At 42.7% G+C, this 23,445-nt stretch overlaps 2 protein-coding genes and 1 long non-coding RNA gene across 7 annotated transcripts; 1 reads left to right on the top strand and 2 right to left on the bottom strand.

Annotated features, from left to right (window-relative positions):
- Positions 1-481: 481 nt before the first annotated feature.
- On the top strand, positions 482-7,441 carry LOC133895798 (uncharacterized). 2 transcript variants are annotated; one of them, XR_009905653.1, is made up of 9 exons: positions 482-792; positions 4,969-5,104; positions 5,294-5,363; positions 5,430-5,523; positions 5,616-5,829; positions 5,984-6,125; positions 6,329-6,499; positions 6,932-7,179; positions 7,258-7,441. XR_009905653.1 is itself a non-coding variant. In XM_062336314.1 (8 exons), the coding sequence occupies exons 1-8, from the start codon at positions 552-554 to the stop codon at positions 7,121-7,123; spliced, it is 1,260 nt and encodes a 419-aa protein (XP_062192298.1). In that variant the 5' UTR covers positions 482-551; the 3' UTR covers positions 7,124-7,441. The 2 variants fall into 2 exon arrangements, 1 of the variants encoding a protein (XP_062192298.1); XM_062336314.1 differs by having other exon boundaries at positions 6,932-7,441.
- LOC133896183 (uncharacterized) lies at positions 950-4,665 on the bottom strand. 4 transcript variants are annotated; one of them, XR_009905722.1, is made up of 5 exons: positions 3,917-4,665; positions 3,633-3,833; positions 2,957-3,371; positions 1,899-2,858; positions 950-1,233 (listed from the first exon to the last, which is right to left on the bottom strand). It is a non-coding gene; the product is annotated as an uncharacterized LOC133896183 (long non-coding RNA). The 4 variants fall into 4 exon arrangements; XR_009905719.1 differs by having other exon boundaries at positions 950-1,242; positions 1,542-2,858; XR_009905720.1 differs by lacking the exon at positions 950-1,233 and having other exon boundaries at positions 1,249-2,121; positions 2,721-2,858.
- A 128-nt stretch (positions 7,442-7,569) lies between the features above and the next one.
- LOC133895797 (ubiquitin carboxyl-terminal hydrolase 2-like) lies at positions 7,570-14,317 on the bottom strand. Its single transcript, XM_062336313.1, has 7 exons — positions 14,221-14,317; positions 13,562-13,649; positions 13,244-13,390; positions 12,498-12,658; positions 10,676-11,869; positions 9,665-10,157; positions 7,570-8,431 (listed from the first exon to the last, which is right to left on the bottom strand). Exons 3-7 carry the CDS (start codon positions 13,258-13,260, stop codon positions 8,191-8,193), a joined length of 2,106 nt encoding a protein of 701 aa, XP_062192297.1. The 5' UTR covers positions 13,261-13,390; positions 13,562-13,649; positions 14,221-14,317; the 3' UTR covers positions 7,570-8,190.
- Positions 14,318-23,445: the final 9,128 nt, after the last annotated feature.

A 23,445-nucleotide genomic window follows, 5' to 3' on the forward strand; every position in this document is an offset into this window, starting at 1 on the left:
ACTCTGTCATGGATCTACAGCTTAACCAAAGCCTAGTGTCAGTTTGCTTATGTCTGCATTGCATTACTAATTTGTAGGAGAAGAAGTCGACCAAGACATGTGATGTGAAGCATCATAACGCACGCATCCTTATCCATATCGACTATGGATAACCAGAGTGTTTATTTATAAATATTTTGTCCTTGTCTCCACGAATAAATTAGACGGCATAATTGCCTGACATCGCTGTATTGCATTGTAATGGAACAAAACAACAACAACTACTACTACTGTGCTACATTGTCATATTATTAGAGCAGTTTTTGGAACAAAACAACAAGTTGGTGTACTATACTACTCCTATGTTAGAGAAGGAATATGATGACTACTTCTCTTTTTGGTGTTATATAAACAAGGAAAGGAGTCCAAATCAGAGATACCTGACTCAAAAAATTAATTTTTTTTAAGCTGGAGCTCTGTCATACTGGCGTAAACAAGGCAGAGCCAGTAGCAGAGAGTAACTTCAGTTCAGTTGACACCTCCCCTACTAGGTAGTTGAGCTGCTTGAGGCCATGGCCATGTCTGTCTCCTCCCGCGGCCTTCTCCGGCGGATCGGCGGGGCCCTCCGCCGCCGCTCCTTCTCCGCGTCGGCGTCGGCGGGAGCCGAGTCCGGGTCTGCCGTGGGGTACCACGTGGCGGGCGGGCCCAGCTACATGCGCGGCGCGGTCTTCTGGGAGCCCGGCCGCCCGCTCACGCTCGAGGAGTTCCGCATGCCGCGACCCAAGGCCGGCGAGATCCTCATCAAGACCAAAGGTTCCGCCTTCCCCCCCCCCCCCCCCCTCTCCCTGTCGCTACGTTTCAACTTTCAATTACAACTAGACCGAGAAGCGCGCGTTGCGCGCCTGGGAGGCAAAAAGCACCTAGACAGAACTACGATGAAACAAATGTAGCCGCCATCAATAGCCCAATAGACATAAAAACATCTCTTTCCAATTCAGAAAGCAACATAGTAGACAATAAGCATTCAATAATTGTCAAATAGGTTGGATACAAATTTCCCTAGAAATTTGCATAAATAATAACTAAAATATCTAGCATCTGAAGTCACATGTTACTGGTTTGTTTGCAATGTAGACAAATTCTAGCAAAAACGAAGATGAAGAGTCTAACTTAGCCTAAAAAATACACAGAAGGCACTAAGCACAAATGCTCACCGCAAGAGGCATAATTAGGAATGGAACCATCGATAAAGACCTGTAAAAACTGGGAAACAAAGCAAAAGTTCAGTATTCTTTTAAGGGGGAAACAACACGAAAAAGCCCTATTATAACAATTATATTAAATAAATAATAAAGAGAATGGCTATAAGGGGAGGAAACCCCCAAAAGTTCAGTATCATGCGTCTGTATTCAAAGCATCTCAAATTTTATTTACTGTGCCACACATAGCTAAAAACAAATATCGTGACAGTAACCAAAAAAAATGCAGCCATCATAGTACAAAGGGAAGGGTAGCTTGTAGTAGCACCTCTTCTTGAACCATTTGCTGGTCAAATACATTACCTATGCACAGGCAAGCTGCACCATGCTCAAATAAATGCGTGGAGCACTCAAATGACTCCACAAAAGTCTAGAGAGTCTAAATGTCTCTGGTCTTTTCAACACCACACAAGTGACAGAAAAATTATCAAGTATTAGGATGGCACATTGCAATGAAAAATATCCTAATTAACAAAAAAAAAAGAACATGTATGAGAACACACAAATTCGATCTCCTGGCTAGATTTAATGGCATAATGCTATGGTCTAACATCACTGTAAGCCTCTATAATATACCTGGTTAATCTGAACAGAATGAATCGTCTAAAATTTAGGCATGGTAAGAACATGTACAAATTGTAAGAGGCCAACAATATCTACCTGTTGTAAGCAAATATGACGGTTTCACATGACATCACCGCTCATGGGTCAATATCGTTCCAATGCATGAAGAACATCGATGTTGGGTCTAAACATTTGTTTTTCATATTAAGAAATGCTTAACAATATTTCACACAAAAAGCCTTGTTGGCACAAACCTCCTCCAATCCGTGTTGTATGAATATCAATCTCTATCCACCCTAAGCAACATTCTTGCACATGGCTGTAACCAACAAAGCCTAACTTTTACTGAATAATAAAGAATGCCCAAACAGAGCAGCTATGAATAAATCAAGGAAATATACGGTAACCACCATCCCAAAAAGGTTTAGACTGATATATAGATAGAGGAACCATATAATGGAGCAGTATAATACACGTACTATTTAAAATGGAAGCATCTCTATGAGGTTCTACATAGGAATACATGCAAAAGCCTAAAGCAAATTGATGCGCAATGGAGGTGCGGCATGGAGAGAATACTGTATATGTGTGCTGATGTGCTGGAAAAAAAATAGGCTGCATGATAACCAAAGGCTAAATATCCTTCAAAATAAACAAACAGATGATAGCTTACACAGACCGTAGGTTAGTATTTTCGCTATTGTAGATGCCATGAAGCAGCCTTGCCATGATCGAAGCTAAATCAATATAAGTAATGAAAAAAAACTTATGGTAAATTGTCTTAGGAAGCAACTAAAGCCAGACCAATTAGAACCATATGTATCTAGCCAACTCCAATTTTGGTACAGATATAATTAAAGCAAAGACACAAGGCACTGTATATTTGATCTTTTTTTTTGTCCAACCGATTTGATGCACCTTAATTTCTGTATCATCCCATAAGGTAACATAGGTATCTTCAGTGGGCTGCCACTACCACGACAAATATCACAGAGTGTTAGCAGCCCAAATGCAAGCTTGATGCTTAATGTTTCTCCCAAGTTACTTCAGGGTTTCCTACAATTTCAGGGAAAGAGGGCAGTATACCAAAGGTAGGATGCGTTGAATACCATATCAGTGCAACATGAAGGAACTAAAAACAGTTAGAATATTACCTCAAAGGAAATAAACATGCTAATGAGCTCCAGTCAGCATCACAGGGGCACCAGCACTTGCTTTCACGTGCTGACAGCGCTTTGATTATCCTAGTTGAAATTGCTTATGAAAATGATAAAGGATTCCGTGAAAGTGTCTCAATGGATAGCTCAGAAGACATTGTGCTCGAACATTGCCAGGATTTGCGCGTGAATCTCCTCTGTTCACTTCATGGCCGGCATCTTGAACTGTATGAGGTTGAAAGCAGTGAAAGAGAGAATAAGCATCATGTGGTGAGCTTAATAAAATACATTCAGTCTAAAAGGGGCAGCCTGATGTGGGAGAACGAAGGTCCTGCCCTTGTCCGGACTGAACTTCAGGAATTTCTATTCGACTGGAAGTTGCTAGAGTTGATGCATGTGAAGGACTACATATCTGAAAAAAGAATGAATTAATCAATAACAAAAACTGCAATGGTAAACATGTAGTTTGTAAGTTACACTGGTTCATCACAGTATGATGATCAAATAGTGTTAATAAATTTAACTACATTGGCAAGTAGTCGGCAAGAACACAGGGTAGCCGGCAAAGGTACCGAATAGCTAACAATAACACAGCATCACCTGCAAAACCATTAGGCGCCTAGCAGTAGCAGATGAACTTCAACAGTATGGCGACCGGAACACAAACGCGTACCTGGTGGAGTGGTTGACCAATGGAGACATGGCGAAACACAGAGGCAGCGACCAACAGTGGCTCTGGCAGGCCCGGCTCTACGGCAGCAGCAGGAGGACACACGGTGGAGCCAGAGCGCGGTCCGTCAAGGCGGCGAGGAGCACGGCCCACGACACGACGGCGCTGCTAGGCCACGGGTCCGGCGGAGGTGGTCGGCCCTCACTGCAGCAGCGACGGGAGGAAAGAGGTGAGCAGGTGTGTGAGGGGAAAATAGAGAAGGACAACGGGACGGAGTTCCTCCTTACCCTCAACAGCACTGGTACACCGGATCTGGGCGGGCGGTTGACAGACGCCGCCGGATTTGGCCAGAGGTGGTGGCCGGATCTCACTGGAGCGGCGACGGGGAAAAAAGGTAAGCAGTGGTGTGAGGGGAAAAGAGAGAATGAGAGGCCTAGGCACGCGGCAGCGCGGCAATGGCATGCGCACAGAACTGGCACCAGCCGACCGAGACGACGACACAGAGAGCAAGAGGAGAAGAGCGGTGTTGGACCTGGAGAACAAATCGATGGCGTGTTAAATCCGGCGGGGAGACAGGGAGGCCTGGCCGGAGAGAAGGAACGCGACCTTGCGGCTTATCGTTCACGGCTGTGGGTCGCCGTATCTGGGCTCGGACTCGGAAAACGCAGGCGGATTTGGCCGTCGACGCCGGTGCTCCGGTCTCACTGCAGCGGCAACGGAAGGGAAGAGATGACCGCGGGTGTGAGGGGAAAAGAGAGGAAGAGAGCGGAGGACACACGGCAGCGCGTCCATGGCACGCGCAGGCGGTGAGCACGAAACCGGCACCAGCCAGGGCGCGGCGACGGCACAGCGAAGGGCGACGGGGGTTGTAGAGAGACGACGTGGCCGAACACCCGGTCACCGCCCGCGACGGGATTTATCGGACGGTCGACAGAACGCCGTAAGGCCGGAACGGGGACACGCGCCGGCGGCACGAGCGCTCCCAGCGCGCGGGAGTGCCCCGGGAGGCCTCGCTTTCCTGGGGGGTTTAGATATTGAGATTAGAATTCTCATTCCTTGCAAAAAAAAAAAAGAATTCTCATGTAGATGTTGCTGGATGGGCATGTAGAATCTATGAATTAGAACTGATTCGGAGTCTCAATTCAATTGATAAAGGGTTGGATAATCAAATGCCAAAGTTGGTTGATTGCACAGTATCTGCTCTGATGCTTAACTTGAGAGCCTGCATTCTGCGAGGGCAATGTGGGGTGTGGCAGATTGGAGTTTGTGGGGTTACTTTCATGAATCAGTTTGATCCTCTAAGTTTTTTATCTGACATGGGCTTAAAAAATCTGTGCAGCTTGCGGAGTTTGCCACTCTGATCTTCATGTTATGAAAGGCGAACTCCCTTTCTCAAGCCCTTGTGTTGTGGGCCATGAGATCACCGGGGAGGTTGTCGACCATGGTGCGCACACTCCTGTTGAGATCACCAATAGGTATTTTTATCGATGCAATGCAACCGACTTGATATGCTCGAGAAAGAACTACTGCCTGTCTTGATAGATGTGTTATCAGCATGGTGTCATTGCAATCATTTAACAAGTGGCCGTTGATTCAGTTTTGTCAATTTTCTGACACAGTGTGTTGTTTTGGAATTGATTGGTTCTTTCCTGAAAATATTCCAGGTTCCCAGTTGGAAGTCATGTAGTTGGTGCGTTCATAATGCCCTGCGGGAACTGCTTTTACTGTGTTAAGGTACAATTTCTTTGGATCATGACATCCCTTTTCGCTAGTGCTTCAATGTGCATTAATTTGATACAGGGCCAAGAAGATCTGTGTGAGTCTTTCTTTGCGTATAATCGTGCTAAAGGTACTCTATACGATGGTGAAACTAGACTGTTTCTACGTGGCAATGGTAATCTGAGAGTATGTCTTTGCATCATTCATCAGTAATGCCGCAGTATAATCGTGTTTTGCTCAAAGTTTCAAGAATTTTTCTATCTACAGGGAAACCGGTGTACATGTACAGCATGGGTGGCCTTGCAGAGTACTGTGTCGTGCCAGCCAATGCACTAGCAGTTCTTCCTAACACATTGCCATACACAGAGTCAGCAATCCTAGGATGTGCCGTGTTTACCGCGTATGGTGCCCTGAGGCATGCTGCTGAAATGCGTGCTGGTGATTCAGTAGCTGTGATCGGAGTTGGCGGGGTTGGATCAAGGTTAGCTGATGCTTGATATAAGGATGTTTCCCATCCATGTTTCTCCATTTAATTTTGACTATGAAAAATATAAACATGACTATACTTCTTCTCTCTTACTAGTAGCTTAAAGGTAAATCTTTTGTCAACATGTCCTCATAAGTCAACATTGCAGCTGTTTACAGATAGCAAAAGCCTTTGGAGCTTCTGAAGTCATTGCAGTGGATGTTCTTGATGAGAAACTCCAGAATGCTAGAACACTTGGAGCAACCCACACTGTAAACGCAGCAAAAGAGGATGCTGTTGAAAGGATAAAGGTATGCACCGATGGTCAAGTTTTGTGGTTCATCAATGTAACCAATGACTTTCAGAAACTACTCCTATCCACTTTGTTATGAGTGTTGAGGTTGCCTATCTTGGTATTTCAGTTTCTTTTCTGTATGTGGGATGCATTCTGACGCGCATGTTGAACATGTCAGCTGGTGTTCCCATTCAAATGTCGATGTCTTACTTTTTGTAGGAAATTACTGATGGAAGGGGTGTGGATGTGGCTGTAGAGGCACTTGGTAAGGCATTGACGTTTGCCCAGTGCACCAAGAGTGTACGAGATGGAGGCAAAGCTGTTATGATTGGACTTGCTGCAACGAATGTAGTGGGGGAGGTTGATATAACCCGTCTCGTTCGACGACAGGTACACAATCGAGCTCCACTGAGTACCGTTGGTTTGTTTTTCTCAACAACAAAAAAAAAAAAGAACTTCCTTCCAATAAGCTGCTAGAAAAGAATGTTAGTCCAGACCTTGAGGTGTTGGTTGCTGTGCTCAAACAGTCAAACTTGTGTTCTTCGTAAAAATGCCTTTCCTGATTACTCATTTAGTCTAAGTGCAGCCATGTTCTTGATCTTATGCTTGTAAAGTAAATATCATAGTACCTTTAACTTAGGGATTAACTGCAACATACTGTTATGTTGATATCACAAATTAAGTTTATTATTATAGCCTCACTGACAGACCATACCATGATGTAATATGCCAGCAGGTGCTAATATTTGTCTGGCTTCTGTTGCTTCCCTTGAATTATATGCTTGGTTGCTTCTTAGTCCTTACATGTTTACTTGGAACCAGGTGAAAATCATTGGATCGTACGGTGCGAGGGCCAGGCAAGATCTTCCTCAGATAGTGAAGCTTGCTGAGAGTGGTGCCTTCAATCTCCAGAATACCGTATCGAGGAAATGCAAGTTCGAAGAGGCGAACAGCGCCTATGAGGATCTCAATCAGGGAAAGATCGTCGGTCGAGCTGTGGTTGAAATCATGTAGCGCTGATGAGAACGAGATGATCCTGTGGTTCCAAGTCTGTCTGGGTCGACCAATAAGTGCGTGTTCTCTTGTTCTTACAGCATAGCATTGCCCGGCATTGTCTTAATCCTCACTTGACTTGTTCTGGATGCCAGAAGCTGCTGATGAGAAGCAATATGGAGATGCCTTTCTCAGTTTAATCATCCTTCTTGATCCTGCGTAGCGTTCCTTTGTGTTTGTTACCGGAATTATCATTTTCCTTTCTTGTATTTTTAAAAGAATTTTGTTGTACAAAGCTGACATTTCCTCTAAATACCAGTTCCTGAGCCTTCTCGAGTAGAGTTTGAGCCTATTCAAGCCTATAGTAACATACTCAAATAGTCAAATACATGCGCTTACAGACATAAGCAGCTGTAGTTACAAACTTTTAAAAGAGAAAAAGGAATCCCCAAATCAGATCACCCATTGAGCCTTTTCACCTTCACTGATCTTGTTCCAAGGAAGCTACCCAAATCAGCATGACCCTACACCAATAAAACAGGGTATTCCACCAATCATATTTTCTTGCTTCAAATACTCGCATGTAAGCCGCGAGAAATTAAAGTCAGCATGGACAACAACCAATTTCCTTATCGATCATCATCCAGAAACAAAATAAAAAGCCTCCACAAACCAATCATCACCGCTGAAACCATAAATTGAGGGGAAAACAAGGTTGAAAAAAGCGAGCCTGTTACATCAGTATCTGAAGCATGTTACACACAATTTCCCTATCCCAAAAGTTCTCGGACAAGCTCAAGGTGCCAAGGCATCTAAGTTTGTCACAATGGAATGTGAAGCATCAGTATGTAACAGTACCATCCAATAAAACCATAGGTGGATATGATATGAATGTGCATGACCAGATCATCTGATCAAGAACACAAGCCAAAATCTCTGCAATGACTCTGCCAAAGCAACACAAATGGACTCTATGTTAGTATGTACACACTGCATCCTGGACCATCCAAAGCATGCTTGCTAGTCTCACTCAGCTGCTTCCACTGTGATTGTTATTCTGATTAGTTGGACATAATGACAGACATTTCCTAACCTTCCATCCTCTCATAGAAAAGAAGAAAAGCCTCGCACTTGAGAACTTCTTCTAGAGAGACTTCTTTGATGTTTAGATCGCTCGCACGAAACCAGGAGGAAGAGCCACTGCTCAACTGCTGGTGACTTCTAATCCTGCTTGCTCTCACATAAGCAACATAGTGCCCACAATCCAAGGTTCCGACGTGCTCAACGACACCAACTAGACTATAGGTGGAATTACCTTTGTCCTCAGACCTGAAGATTAGAGAAATAAAACCAAATGTAAGGCTATCTGGCATGCATTTCTTGATATTATATCGTCACAAGAACATTGTTGACAAGAAACCACTATCAGATGAACAGGTATGATGTATCTCTAGTGACCAATCAGCACATAACACACATTTTAACCAACAGAAGCCCTACAATTATTTCAAAATGCCATTAGAAAATGCTATGTTTGTTCATATCCATCAAAGATTGAAATACTATCACCAGAATTATAGAAAACAATTCATAACTTTACTATAAAAAGGTTGCCAGATTAGGCATTCAAAGGCACCTACAAACAGTGAAGTATTGGGTCCACTCCATTTCAAGAAAGAAATTGAATATTCATTCGGTTGTCAGTGATACACTGGTGCAGTGAGTGTGTAGCAGATGACCTGTGTGTTCCATAAATATTCAAATACGATGGGTATTTTTTCTATAAAAAAACACAAATCACAATTCATTGAAGCTGTTTTCAATCAAAGACCAGACTAAGACTGGTAGAAGATAGAAATGGTTCTGGTCCAAATCAGGCTGTCAAAAAACACTCAAAACTGACATTCAAATTACAACTAATTTCAGAATAAAAGTTGAATTGTATGCATTGTTACCTCGTCTTTTTTTAGGGGAAATCTCGTTTTATTTTTCCTGTGCACAAAAAAGAAAAAGATGTTGACACTTACTTTTTTTAGGGAAATGTTGACACTTTGATAAATATAGTTTTCTTAGAAATGTTACTTTCTACATATGGCATCTGTAGGACACACCTTCACCATTCAATTAGACTTCCAACTGCAACATTTTTAATGCAGATCCTACTGAGATCACGCTTGAGTCACCAGGAGTGACCAAAGCCCGGCAGAAAAAAAAAACAAGAAAAAGAAAAGAGAAGAATAAAAGAAACCTGTGAAGCTTTGAACTGTTAAAGCAGTTCAAGTAGCACAAGAAGTGAGAAATCAACAAGAACTCAAACAAAATTACTTCTACCACTACTCCAGGATAATTGATGGCCTTTGAAAACTCTTTTAGAGACATAAGAGTATATCTCTTATGAACATAATTGAAACATAGACAGTCTAAATAACTCCTTGAACTAAAATACCATGTCTTCTTCAAGCATTTTTGTTTAAAGCTACTATGGACAAAAGTAGCTAATGCAAACCAGAAACTTGGAACTGCATATAAGTATTAGATATTGCTGTGTAGAACTGTCCATACCTGGGGTCCACAAATGATCCTAGATCAAGATTTTCCTCAAAGCTCACATGTCCACTCTTTTTAAAATGCTTAAGATTGCTATCCCTGTCGAATCTCAGCAAATGAACAGTTAATACAGGTGGCAGCTTGCTAATAAGAGTTCTTTCAATTGCATGTCCACTCATGTATCTCTTCTCATTTTGGTTTTCTCCCACTTGGTGTGCACTATTACCCAACTTTATGTTTTTATCTGTACTTGCCACCATCTGCCCACCATCTTTACTTCTGGCGGTTCTTGGCTGCTCAGGAACCTTGTTGGAACATTTTCCACAGCGCCAGTCTACAACCTTTTCTTTAAAATAAAATGCCAGGCAGTCCTTAATTGATGCAAGAGAGTTTCTGTCCTCTACCTTCTTCTCATAAACAATATCACTACTCAAGGCTTTCTCCTTGTCTTCTGTAGTAACTTGTACAGCATTTTTGCTTTGCCTGATCTGTTCTGCTTTAGTAGAGTCTGCATGATCAAGCATATAGGACTTTAGATTTATCTGCATGAACAACATTATGCTACAATTTTTTTTCAGAATCTCAATCCTCCACATTGGAAGCTGCTTTTTTCTGTTAATCCCCATAAACTGTTAATTTAACAGACCGTTTGGAGTAAAATTATTTTATGAAGATAAGGACTCAATACCCTGAGCTATATCCCAATGGCAATTCGAACTACTACACTACAAGAAACAGCTTGCCATGTTAAGACTGCTCAAACATCCCGCTCAGTTTTATGTAGTCATCCTGAAGATTCTTTTTGTGAAATTTCTTCAATCCATGCATGTAACCAGTCCTTAAACAAAATTCAACATTTAGTTAGTGGTTGGAGCCAATAACAGTGGTCATATGAATGTTCCACAGCTTCTTGCATGCATTCCTCAACAGAGCTATGGTCTGGGACACCCCCGCGTATTTGCAGATCTGTTAACCAATTTTTTTTTTGTCAGGCTTTTGATTAGGTACAGGAGCATGTAAACTTACCCACTTCCAAAGGCTTAGGCGCCTTATCCATGGCCACAAATTCCAATTTTGTACCATAAATGTGAGAATCACCGCCACCAGCAATTGTTTGAACCTTCTCCGAGTTACACTGCTCAATTGCTGGAAACAGTCGTTTAACAGCAGGCCTTTTCCCCCGAGATCTGTGACCCCTTTGTGGTGATACAACACTTTTGGTTGGATGCTCCTTTGCTGGCAGTGTCGGTTGGAGCTCATAGAATAGAGTATGGGAAGCAAAATTATACGGGCAATATTTGCAGGTATATGTAATAGACAGCTGACCACCAAAAATAAAATCAACAACTGTAGGAACACCCCCTGGCATGTTAGGAGGCCTCTTCAGTTTCTCTTCCTCATTCAAACCTTGACGCAGATAGTTAAGAAATTCTTGGCTATCTTCCATATCACGGCCTTTGTACTTTGAATTCAATGCGCCTACACTTTCCAAGAGTTCCTCTAGATTCAGCATCGCTCCTGCATCATTCCCGGCCCTTGTCTGCATAAAGAGCTCCTTCAGTGCCATACCAATGGACCCGGTCGGGGCATCGGGTCCTAGCATCCACATCCGCAGCTTATCAAGCACAAGGAGGCACTGCACCAGTGCATTCGCGTAGCATGTGTTTCGCAGATTTGTCATCCCTCTGACAACATAGCCAAGCCCATCAGCTGACCCGGATGCACGACCACCTGCCTCATCATCAACAGCCTCTACGATCGCTTGGAGGCACAGGCTGCAGCCACACTCGAAGCAGTACGCAGCATTGGGTTGGTCGATCCACATAGCAACCTGGTGATCTGCCTGGTGGGCGTGCCGCCTGGCGTGGCCCCCCGGCTCATCTTCCTTGGTCCTCACATCGGAGCAGAAACACCGGCTGCATTCCGAGCACATCATGATATGAGCATTGGATTTCTCGAGCTTTTGCTTTAGGGGATCCTTCTTGCCGCCACCAGCTGCTCTCGCTCTCCTTCCGGCAGCCTTGTTCCAGCAATCATCGCACGCTGGGTCGTGCTTCAAGGACCTGATCTTTGCTAAAAGCGTACCCATCTCCTCTGTGTCATAGCAGAAGTGTTCGCACTCTTCGCTGCTGGTGACCACCTCCGGGGAAGGTGAGTCGCCGCGCCCAGAGTCCATCACGGCCAGCCTCGCTCCCTTCTCCTCCTTCTTCCCCATCGCGTCTGGAACCACAAGAAAGAATCGCCTGAATCCAACAAAACCCAAAGAACCTACCAAGCAAGAAACGCATGGACTAGCGATGAACCGAGAATGCTAAAGAGGCAGAGAAAATTCCTTCAAGATGACAAGAAATCGAACAACCCGGCAAGAAATGCCAGAAAGCGAGCGTTCTGTCGAGGACGACAAAGAAATGCCAAAGAAGCGGAGATGCAGCAGAGAATCCACCAAGAAGACAAGGGACCGCACGTCCTGGAGAGGACTGACGAACGGCGCGCAAGAACTGCACGGACTAGGGATGAGCCAAGAAATGCCAACGAAGCAGAGAACCAGCAGAGGAAATTCAGTCAAGAGGACAAGAAATCAGAACAACCTGGGCAAGGGTCATGAGCCCCCGCGCGAAACGACGAAGAACCAGAGAAGCAGGATAGCAAAACCCATCAAGAAACCGAACCTTCTGGCGAGGACGACCAAGAAAGCTAACGAAGCGGGGAGAAAGCCACAAACCAAGAAGACACAAACAAATCAGCGAGTTCTGGCGAGGAACAGAGCAAGAGCAGCACCGCGGGTTCGGGGATCGAGCGGCGAAGACCGCAGAATTGGGGGAAGGGGAATGCGCGAGGAAAACCTTACCGCGATTCGGGCGGGGCAGCGCACGAGCGAGAGGCGCGAATGGCGTTCGCGGCGGGTTGGGGACGGTGGAGAGGCGGTGGGCCGAGAGGTTGTTCGAGTCCTTCTTTATAGCCTTCACTGTGCCTGATTTCGGCCCGTTGGCGGCCCAACAGGCTTGATAGCTGTTTCAACAGGCATCAGAATTTCAGACAACCATTTCATTTGAGCTGCAAATCAATTCATAACATCTCTTCAATGCAGCATGAATTTCATGTTTTGTTTTTATTTTGCCATACATGATATAAGCTATTAAGCTTATAATTTTACCTACAACTGCATGCAAATTTAATATTGTTACATTAAACTGAATGTATATCATACTAACACCAGCATATCAAATAACAGACAAAGAATAAACCAACTCAATAGACCCTGTACATAAAGTTCAATCATCATAATACACAGTTCAAGAACTATAGCATCCTATATCAGCAGCTCTACCACCCGAATTCCAGGTGGAAGAAGAAAAATCATAACACCTGAATTCACGATTCTCCATCATCACAACATTGATGCAATGAAAATGATAGATATGGCCTGTAGGCGCATGATAAAGTTTGTCAATCTTGTTTGAGTTAGTAAAGGACCAAAGAAAGATGTGTTGCAGTACAGTGTAACGCCTTCATAAGCACGTCCCTCCTGTCTAATGATAAATGCACAACTATGTTTCACACTAGTCTTTACCAATAACCAGTAGGAACATGTACCTTCTCTTCAGTATCATCGAATATTTGTGTAAGCCTTGAAACTATCTCTTCATTCTCTGGTGGAGAATACGCCAAACGATATATTCTTCTCATTACAGGATCAAGCCGTCTCCCTACCACCCTTTCAACGAGGATTCCATCTGGAACCTACATTGGCATATAATGAGCTAAGGATACAGACTCCATTTCTGAAATCTAATCACAAAACTACAGTCATTATGGTTTTCCCATTTGATATGATGTATTTTAGCAGAGCTCCTGCCGTCCTTTCAAACAAAAAAATGTGCAGTCAATAAGTTGATCTTGCTGGGCACTTACATAGAATAAAAATATCAGGTTGGATTCCAAGAGTTTCCAGTGGCATTGCCCGCGAATATCTTCTTGGGTACCCATCCAATAGAGATTCCTGAGCAGCAAATTTGCAGTGTATGAGAGCCTACTACTTGACATAATCAGGGAAAAAAAGGTCTATGTTTGTTACACAAACGCTTACAGAGGTGTTAAGCTTTAACTGAACGCCCTCATTACACAGCATACACACAGCACATCAGTATGATATCAAGCATTATGACGAATACTGAAGTAATGTGCTAGGCTAAATCCCAATTCCCGAAACACTGCCACCACAGCCTGAATTTGTCATAGATTCGAATAATTGTGCAAGTCCAAAGCGTTAGGAAGATGGAATGGCTAGACGATCGAGATCTAGACCCTCATATCATGTTTGGAGAGATGCGTTGATGAGGAATTCTAGTCCAGACCAAAACTAGTAAACCTAATCTGAGGAAGAAAAATAAAAAAACAAAATGTTACTCTAATGCGGCAGTAAACCTAAACCAATACTGCAAACTGATACTCCAATGACGTTAACACGAAGATCCAAAATTGGGCAATATACACGGCGCCCCCCTCCGCAAAATCGTAATCAGTAACTGAACCAAACTGCATGGAGCAAGTCCGGGACGGAAAGGGCAGACCTTGGCCGCTCGAGGCAAGGAGCGCGGCTTCCTAGTCGCCGGCGCGGCGGAGCTGGGGAAGAGGACACGGGCGGCGGAGAGAGGGAAGGGGGCGGCGTTGATGAGTGAACTCAACTGGAGTATTTATGGAGATGATCCTGCTTAGCCTGCCTTGAAGCGTGTCACTGGAATTACTAGCATATTGCTTTTTTTCTTCCTATTTTATTTTTATCTTTTGGAAAAGAATTTTTTGAATAGCAGAAAAATTTTTTTTACTGAAGCAAGCTTATTTGTTTCCTCTAGATACCATTTCCTGAATCTTCAATCGCGAGTCAAGATGACTGAAGTATTTATGGAATCAGCATTTTGCCTTTCTCAGTTTAATCTTCCTTTACGATCCTGCCTTTCAGTGTGTTACTGGAATCAGCATTTTGCCTTTTTTTCTATTTTATTTTATCTTTTTTAGAATAATTTTTTAATGGGAAAAAATAAATTACTGAAGCAAGTTTATTTGTTTCCTCTACATACTATTTCCTGGGTCTTCAATCTCTAGGCGAGCTCGAGCCTATTCACGCTTAAGGGATTATTTGTTTCAGTTGAAGACTATAAAAAACAGTTTGTAGATTATAAAAAATTGGATTGTAAAAACTGAATTGCATCATTTGTATAAATTGGTGGAAGACAGATTGATAGATTATTACACTCTGAAAGCTAGATTGTTTAAAACTAGATTGCATAATCAGCATATTTATTTTAATTTACAGATTATGATCACAGTCTACGAGATCACCTGTAGAGCCCTTTATAACTGGTTTTGTTCCAAGGGCATATGCCAATAAAACAACATTATTCGCATTGTTTAACCAATCAGCACTGCGAAAATTTTGATCAATCAAAAAGGCACGTACGATTAATTCATCACCAATCATCATATAGAAAACAACGAAAAGCAAGCTTCCATAACCAAGCATCAACGCTGAGACCCATACAATGAAGAACATCTACTATATCATGTTGCAGGCTGTTCAAAACATGTCCTACTTAGTTCCTAAAAGGAGAAAATAAAACTGGATATGAATGTGCATGGCCAGATCAGCTGATCAACAACACCAGCAAAATATCCCCAACTGGGTACTGGGTACACTGCAATGACTCGGCCAAAGCAGCACAACCAAAGAACTCATCTGCTCCTTAGTGATTGTTGTTCTGATGAGTTGGACACGGTGCCTTCCATCCTCTCATAGAAAAGAATGTAAGCCTCGCACTTGAGAACTTCTTCTAGAGAAACTTCTCTGATCTTATCATCGTTTGCGCGAAACCATGAGGAAGAAGCACTGCTCAACTGCTGGTCACTTCCAATCCTGCTTGCTCTCACATAAGCAACATAGTGCCCAAAACGCACCTTGTCTCCGATGTGCACAATGACACCAACGAGACTATAGGTGGCATTATCTTTGTCCTCAGAGCTGAAGATTAGAGAAACAAAAACAATCAAACCAAATGTAAGGCTAGATTTATTCATATCCATCTAAGATTGAAATACTAACACCAGAATTATAGCACGATCCAAAATTTTGATATGAAAAAGTTCACGGGTTAGGCATTTCAAGGTGCCTACAAACAAGAAAGTATCGAGTCTGCTCCATTTCAAGAAGAAGCAATACCCTTTTTGGGGCTTATCAAGCCACAGAGCAACCCAGTGTTTCTTCTTGTGGGCGTGCAGCCCGGCGTGTCCCCATGGATTATCCTCCCTGGTCGCCACTCCCGCGCACAAACACTGGTCGCACTGCGAGCACACCATGATCAGTTGCTGCTGCTGCTGCTGCTGCTTGTGAGGGTCCTCCTTGCCGGCACCAGCAGCAGTCCTTCTCAAGGACTCGAGCACGCAGTACTGGCATGCAGGGGCAGCGCTGGACTTGAGGGACTCGATCTTTACGAGGAGCAACTCCATCTCCTCCCCGTTGACGAGGAAGTGGGAGCATCCTTCGCTGCTGGTGTCGCTGCTGACCGCTTCCTCCATCGAGTCGCCGCGTCCAGGATCCATGCGCGGGGCTTTCCGTGGGCTGTTGTCCGTCTCCACCGCCCTCGCTCCCTTCTCCTTCTTATCTCCCATCGCGTCTGGAACCACAATAAAGAATCGCATAAATCCATCAAAATTCAAGCAAGCAAGAAACGCACGGGGTGGGGATGGACCAAGAAAGGTAATGAAGCAGCGAAAATGGCATCAAGAGGGCAAGAAATCGAACAACCTGGCGAGGACTCGATCACGAACGGCGCGCAAGAAACGTCATAGAATTGAAGCGGAGACGCAGCATAGAAAAAAAATCAAGAAATGCTGCCATCAACAAGACAAGAAACCGAGCGTTCTGGCGAGGACGACCAAGAAATGCCAAGGAAGCGGAGATGCAGCAAAGAAATCCATCATCGCACGTCCTGGAGAGGAGTCGATCACGAACGGCGCGCAAGAACTGCACCGACTGGGGATGGACCAAGAAAGCCAAAGAAGCAGAGACCCAGCAGAGGAAATTCCGCAAGGAGGACAAAGAAATCGAACAACCTGGAGAGGATCATGAACCGCGACGAGAAATGACCAAGAGTCGGAGAAGCGGCATAGAGAAAACCCATCAAGAAACCGAGCGTTCTGGCGAGGACGACAAAGAAAGCCAACGAAGCGGGGAAGCAGCAGCAGCGAAACCCACCAAGCAAGAGGATACGAAGTCGCACGTTGTCGCGAGGAGCAGAGCAAGAGCAGCACCACGGGTTCGGGGACCAAGAAACCAAGAACATAGAATCGCAGGAGGGGAATGCGGAGGGAAATCTTACCGCGATTCGGAGCGAGCGGCGGGAATGGCGTTCGCGGCGAGGCCGAGAGGTTTGGGACTTCGTATCCTCTTGCTTGGTGGGCCGAATTGAGCCCTTTTATAGGCAGTCCCGGACCAACCCAACAGGAGCACTAGGAAATTTGATATGATTGGTGAAGCGGCGCAAGCAAGCGCAGGACTTTCACCACCGTTTTTCATGAAAGTTTTTGCCATTGCAGCGTGAGAAACTTGGAAACAAAGAAATGTAAAAATCTTTCAACAGGCAAACCCCTTCTTTCACCGGTGGCGGTGGCGGTGGCGGTGGCGCTCCAACTTTATGGATTATGTGCGCTTACAGCTGCACAAAATAAATAATTCTCTCCACGACTTGTTTTTTCAATGGCTTGATCTTTTTTTTCAGTTTCTAGCTCTCTCCATGCCTGCTCATGGCTCGCCTTCTTTTAGGCTTTTTAACCATGTACAGTCTTTTTCTGTGCTTTTAATAATAAAAATTTCTCAATCAGTAGGGATTCCCCTACTGGAATTTTTTTTAAAAAAAAACAGGAGCACTGGCTGAAGACAGGACAAAACCTGTTTCAACAAGCATCAGGAATGCAAACTTCAAGACAATCATTTCATTTGACCTGTAAATCATTTCATAACATCTGTTCAATGGAGATCTGTACGTATGATAAAAGGATATCTAAAGTTCATCCTATCAATGAATGATTCATCGCTTACATGGAAACATCTTACTGGCGTGTTCGCAAAAAAACCTTACCGGTGCACATTGTGTGAGTAATTTCATTGCCAACCATCATCCAGAAAACAACGAAAAGCTTCCATAACCAATTATCAACTCTGAAACCACAAGATGAAGGGGAGCAAAGAACATCTCTGTTCATCCAGAAAACAAGGTCAAAGCTCAACGTATTGAGGAACCAAATCATAAAGCTTCCAATACACAATTTTTGCTTGCCCATCACACTAAAATTTGGGGCATCCTTTCAGTGGATTGTGAAGCATCAGCATGTAAGAGTACCATCCAACAAAACCACGCCAAGACCTGTATGATCAATTTCCTTATTAGAGCAATGCAACATGTCCTACTCTGTTCATAACTGGTGACTAAATGTGCGTGACCAGATCAGCTGATCAAGAACACCAGAAAAAAAACTCCCCAACTTGTTACACATTGTAGCAAATTCGATGCCCTATAATGACTTTGCCAAAGCAACACAAATGGAGTCGAACCAAAGCATGTCTGCCAATCCCACTCATCTGCTCCTTTGTGATTAGTTGGACACATGTCTTAACCTTCCATCCTCTCATAGAAAAGAAGGAAAGCCTCGCGCTTGAGAACTTCTTCTGGAGACTTCTCTGATGTCTTCATCACTTCCACGAAACCATGGGAAGGAACCTCTGCTCAACTGCTGGTGACTTCCAATCCAAGGATTTTCCAACGTGCTCAATGACACCAACTAGACCATAGGTGGAGTTATCTTTGTTCTCAGAGCTAAAGATCGGGGCATTTAACTATTTGCCACTCTTATAGGTGAGTGACAACAAATTTGCCACCCTGGCCCATTGTCAGTGACTCAGTGACCCCACATATCAGTGAGAGCGTGAATTGACACCTAATAAGATTGGCAAATAGTTAAATATCTCATGAACCATTGTTACAACACAGAGGAATAATAATGAGTCATCAACTCTTACCGTGCGGCTTACAAAAGGTATATATAGGTAGTAAAAGATGACGCATCAAATACGGAAACAAATCCACTAATCAATACAATCCGTACCGCGGGAGGACTCCGCCTCCCGCACCACCCCGGGGGCGTCCCAACGAGGCTTAGAATTCGGACCATATTTAACAAACTCCACCTTGAAATGAATTCTCATCTTGTAGCAAATGAAGGATCATCAATGAACTCCCTTCTATAATAAAGAAATGTCGTGCACTGAAAGTCTCTAGGACTCAAACTGTAACACCAACTAAGCTTTAACATAGCTCCATCCTGACGGTCAAGTTCTTTATTCGTTGTGCTGCAAGAGGAGGTGCATAGTGTGTATTACTTTTTCGGGACGGCTCACCCCTAATCCTTCAGTACTCCATCCATAGTGTGTATAAGTTGATGATGTGCATTATAATCATATGGTTAGCTACTTGAGGAGGTGCATTCGTCCACCAGGTTGTTCAAATCACAGGAGCGCGCCTTCCTAGCATGCTGCCGACGGGGCCGAGTGGGCGAGCGAGCCGGGGAAAAAGGCGGTGGCCAAAGAGGGATCACTCTCTAAGTGGATGTGGATTTACAACTTAGTCTCACTGGTGTCAACTAACACCAACAACCCTCGATCAATGCTCATTTTTTAAGAAGGTGACCCACCCCATTGCTCCATGAATCAAATACTCCATTGATTTTGCTCTACCTTTTAACTGGCTGAGCAAAATCCAAGTGGCCATTCCTTCTTCATGTGATTTTTATGCAACAAAACTTGCCTTTCCAGATAAAGATTGTAATGTTAGGTAATTCATACGATGCACCATCTCTGCAGTTAGGTTTTGTCCCAAAGCGCACAAATGATATTCGATTTTTTATTAAATTTGAACAAAATTTGGCAAAAACTTCAAATTTTAACCAAGATTTGTCTAAACCATATAATAGTTGCTAGTAGTGACCACGCTTTCGGAGGTTGCCACCAGTAATATGAATACCGGTGACACCAACAGCTAATTTTTCTAGATCCGCCCTCCAGAATACCATGAGATGCAAGCATGACTGTCATGCTGTGTTGAAGAGATGATCATGTGGTCCTGATTTCTTTTGGATGCGATAAACTGTGCTCCCTTCATAATCATACGGTTAATCTAATGGATGCGTTGAAGAGATGATCATGTGATCCTTATTTGTTTTGGAAAGCATTTTGATACATTAATCTAGGTGTATAAGTTTTATACACTAAGCATACTTATAACCTGACTAATTGTTGGTAAAAATATACAAAGTTTGATAAAATATACATTTATTTTTGAACGGAGGGTGTATTACCCTATTGAGATGTAACTTTGTGGTCTTCGTTGCCACGGCAATGAAATACCACAATTTATCATTACCATACATTTCATGGTTTTAGGGGGGAAAATATATGTTTAACTATTGCAGTGCTCACTGTCGTTTTTCCTAAAATAAACATAGCTAATTCTCCCCTTTTTCTATAAGACTGCACATATCTCTAGATTCAAACTTGGTGATTGCCTAACCATTTATAGACATTGTAATACAAAATTGGTACAGTTGTATTCGTATCTGAGGCTAGGGGAGGGGACTCATGAAACAGTCGAATAGAACAGTAGGCAACACAAAGAAACAAAGCAGGGTGTGTTTTGCAAAAATACAGAACCTTTTTGGTATTTACTAAATTCCAAGGGGTTTCCGCAAAATTTCAGATTTTTTTCTGGAATTTTCTCTGAATTTTCAGAAGTACGGCCCAGCCTGTTTCCTTTTCTTTTTAATTTATCAATCGTTGGTGACTTACAATCCAAGGAGTTTTCGACATGCTCAATGACACCAACTAGACCATAGGTGGACTTATCTTTGTCCTCAAAGCTGAAGATTAGAGAAATAAAAACAATTAAACCAAATGTAAGGCCATCTGGCATGCATTCTTGATGTTATATCGTCACAACTGAATATTGTTAATAATAAACCACTGTTAGATGAACAGGTATCATGCATCTCAAGTGACTAATAAGCAAATAATCCAAATTTTAAAATATAAAGGACCTATAATTATTTTCCAATGATATTAGAAAATGATATGTTTATTCATATCCATCTAAGATTGAAATCCTACCACTATAACTATAGCAAATAATTAAAGATTTTAATACAAAAAGGTCTCCAAGTTAGGCTTTTCAAGGCACATACAAACAATAAAGTATCAACTCCACCCCACTTCGAGAAAAAAAATCGAATATCCACTAGGTAGTCAGTGATACACTGCTACGGCGAGTTTGTAGTAGTGACCTGTGTGTTCCATAGATATGCAAATATGATAGGTGATATTTCTATAAACAAACTCAAATCACAATGCACTGAAACAAGTTTTGAACAGAGAAAATTGCACTGTACGCCCCTCACCTAGCCCTAGAACTTGCAATTTACTTCATCAGGCCCTCAAACTTGCATGATTGTCTCACCTAGCACCCTAAATTTGTACTTTACTTCATCAGTCCCTTGAACCAGCATGCTTGTCTCACCTAGCCCCTTGAAATTGCACAGTTGTCCCACCTAGCCATCCAAACGAAAGCAAGTTCAGGGGGTTAGGCGAGACAATCACTCAAGTTTAAGGCGCCGAGTAAGTAAACTACAAGTTTGGGGGGCTAAGTGAGACAACCACACAAGTTCAAGGGCAGAGAAAGTAAAATGCAAATTCGGGGGTCTAGGTGAGACAACTACACAAGTTTAGGGACCTACTATGCATTTGTCTCTTTTCAACCAATTAAAGGCCAGATTAGGATAGGTAGGGTTCCAAATTAGGTTGTAAAAAAAACATTCAATTTCAGTTTCTTCTCAGACCAACATTTAAATTCAGTTCATTCTCATATTCAAATCATAATTAATTATAGAGTAGGACTGCATGCATAGTCACTCATGTTTCATTTTTTCCTGTGCACAAAAGTAAAATAAAAGATCCTTAGCCGTTCAAAATTACTGAAAGGGCCACATAGGCATTGACAAATACACCTTTTCTTAGATTTGTTGCCTATGGCATATGTAAGAGACCTTCACAATTCAATTAGACTTCCAACTAGCATATAATGAAAGTACCAAATGCTAGTGGTCCATTCCCCTATTTACAAGATGCAGTCTGAGTCTCAAAAGATGTACACAAACTTTTATAAGAATCTTTGTTGTGTGGCATTTCTTGCATTCTCACACCTTCCAATATTGCGGCACTTTTTCATGCAGATTCTACTAAGATCACACTTGAGTCACCAGGAGTGACCAAAATCCAGAAGGAACAACCAAAAAATGAAATAAAAATAACAATAAAAAACCCATGAAGCTTTGAACTGTTACAACAGTTCAAGACTTCAAGTAGCACAAGATAAAGTGTGAAATAATCAAGAACTCAAACAAATTTAGTCGCAATGAGCGGATCAGTCTCACTGAGCGGAAGCGGATCTACAGCTTAGTCTCACTGGTGTCAACTGACACCAATGACCCTCGATCAATGCTCGTTCTCTAAACAAGGTGACCCCACCCCCATTGCTCCATGAATCGAATACTCCGTTGATATTACTGGCCGAGCAAAATTCAAGTGTCCATTCCTTCTTCCTGTGATTTTTATGCAAGAAAACTTACCTTTCCACATAAAGATTGTAATGTTAGATAATTCATGCGATGTACCATCTCTGCAGTTAGGTTTTGTCCCAAAGCGCACAAATAATATTTGATTTTTTTTTATTAAATTTGATCAAGATTTGGCAAAACTCCAAATTTTGACCAAGATTTGTCTAAACCATATACCAGTTGCAGGTAGTGACCACGCTTCCAGATGTTGCCACCGATAATATGAATATCGGTGACACCAAGAGCTGATTTTTCTAGATCCACTCCAGAATACCATGAGGTGCAAGCATGGTTGTCATGCCACGTTGAAGAGATGATCATGTGGTACTGATTTCTTTTGGATGCGAAAAATTGTGCTCCCTCTATAATCATACGATTAATCTAATGGATGCGTTGAAGAGATTATCATAACTATAATGAGACAATTCAACATCTTTTGTTCCATTGCAATTTTGCTAAGTTCATTAGAAGAACATTTCAGGTTACTTTTGGCCTTCATCCTCCTAGTAGTGTATCCAATATGTTTGGATCCTGGCTAAATGGGTTAGGGAAGAGGCTTAAGAGACAAATTTTTGTTGGAGCCGCTGCCATTTGTTGGACGCTGTGACTTAGCCAGAATGATATGATTTTTGATAAGACAAATATACACTTTTCTATGCAAGTTATCTACAGGACTACATATTGGATCAGGTTTTTGTCGTTGCTTCAAAAGGAGGAGAACCGTACCACAATGCAATCAGGATGTCGTCAGTTGGAGACTACAACAATGGACATCTTCACAAAATTTAGGTGGAGGTTTAGCAATAGATTAAGTGTTTAAAAAGGATATGTTCTTTGTGTTAAATTTCCTACCTTTTATTTGTGTTGGTGGCTCATGTGGTAGACTGAGTCTACAACATAGCTGAATTAGTTGTAATAATTGGCCAAATGCACATCATGGTGTAGAGGTCAGGATATTTTCATTTGCATGACGAAATAAAACTCTCTTTACCTAAAAAAAGATAATGTGATAAAAAATTGGTAAAGTTGTATTTGTATCTGAGGCCAGGGGACTCATGAACAATCAAACAGAACAGCAGCCAACG

Source organism: Phragmites australis, chromosome 16, assembly GCF_958298935.1.
Source record: "Phragmites australis chromosome 16, lpPhrAust1.1, whole genome shotgun sequence".
NCBI classification, from domain to species: Eukaryota; Viridiplantae; Streptophyta; class Magnoliopsida; order Poales; family Poaceae; genus Phragmites; species Phragmites australis.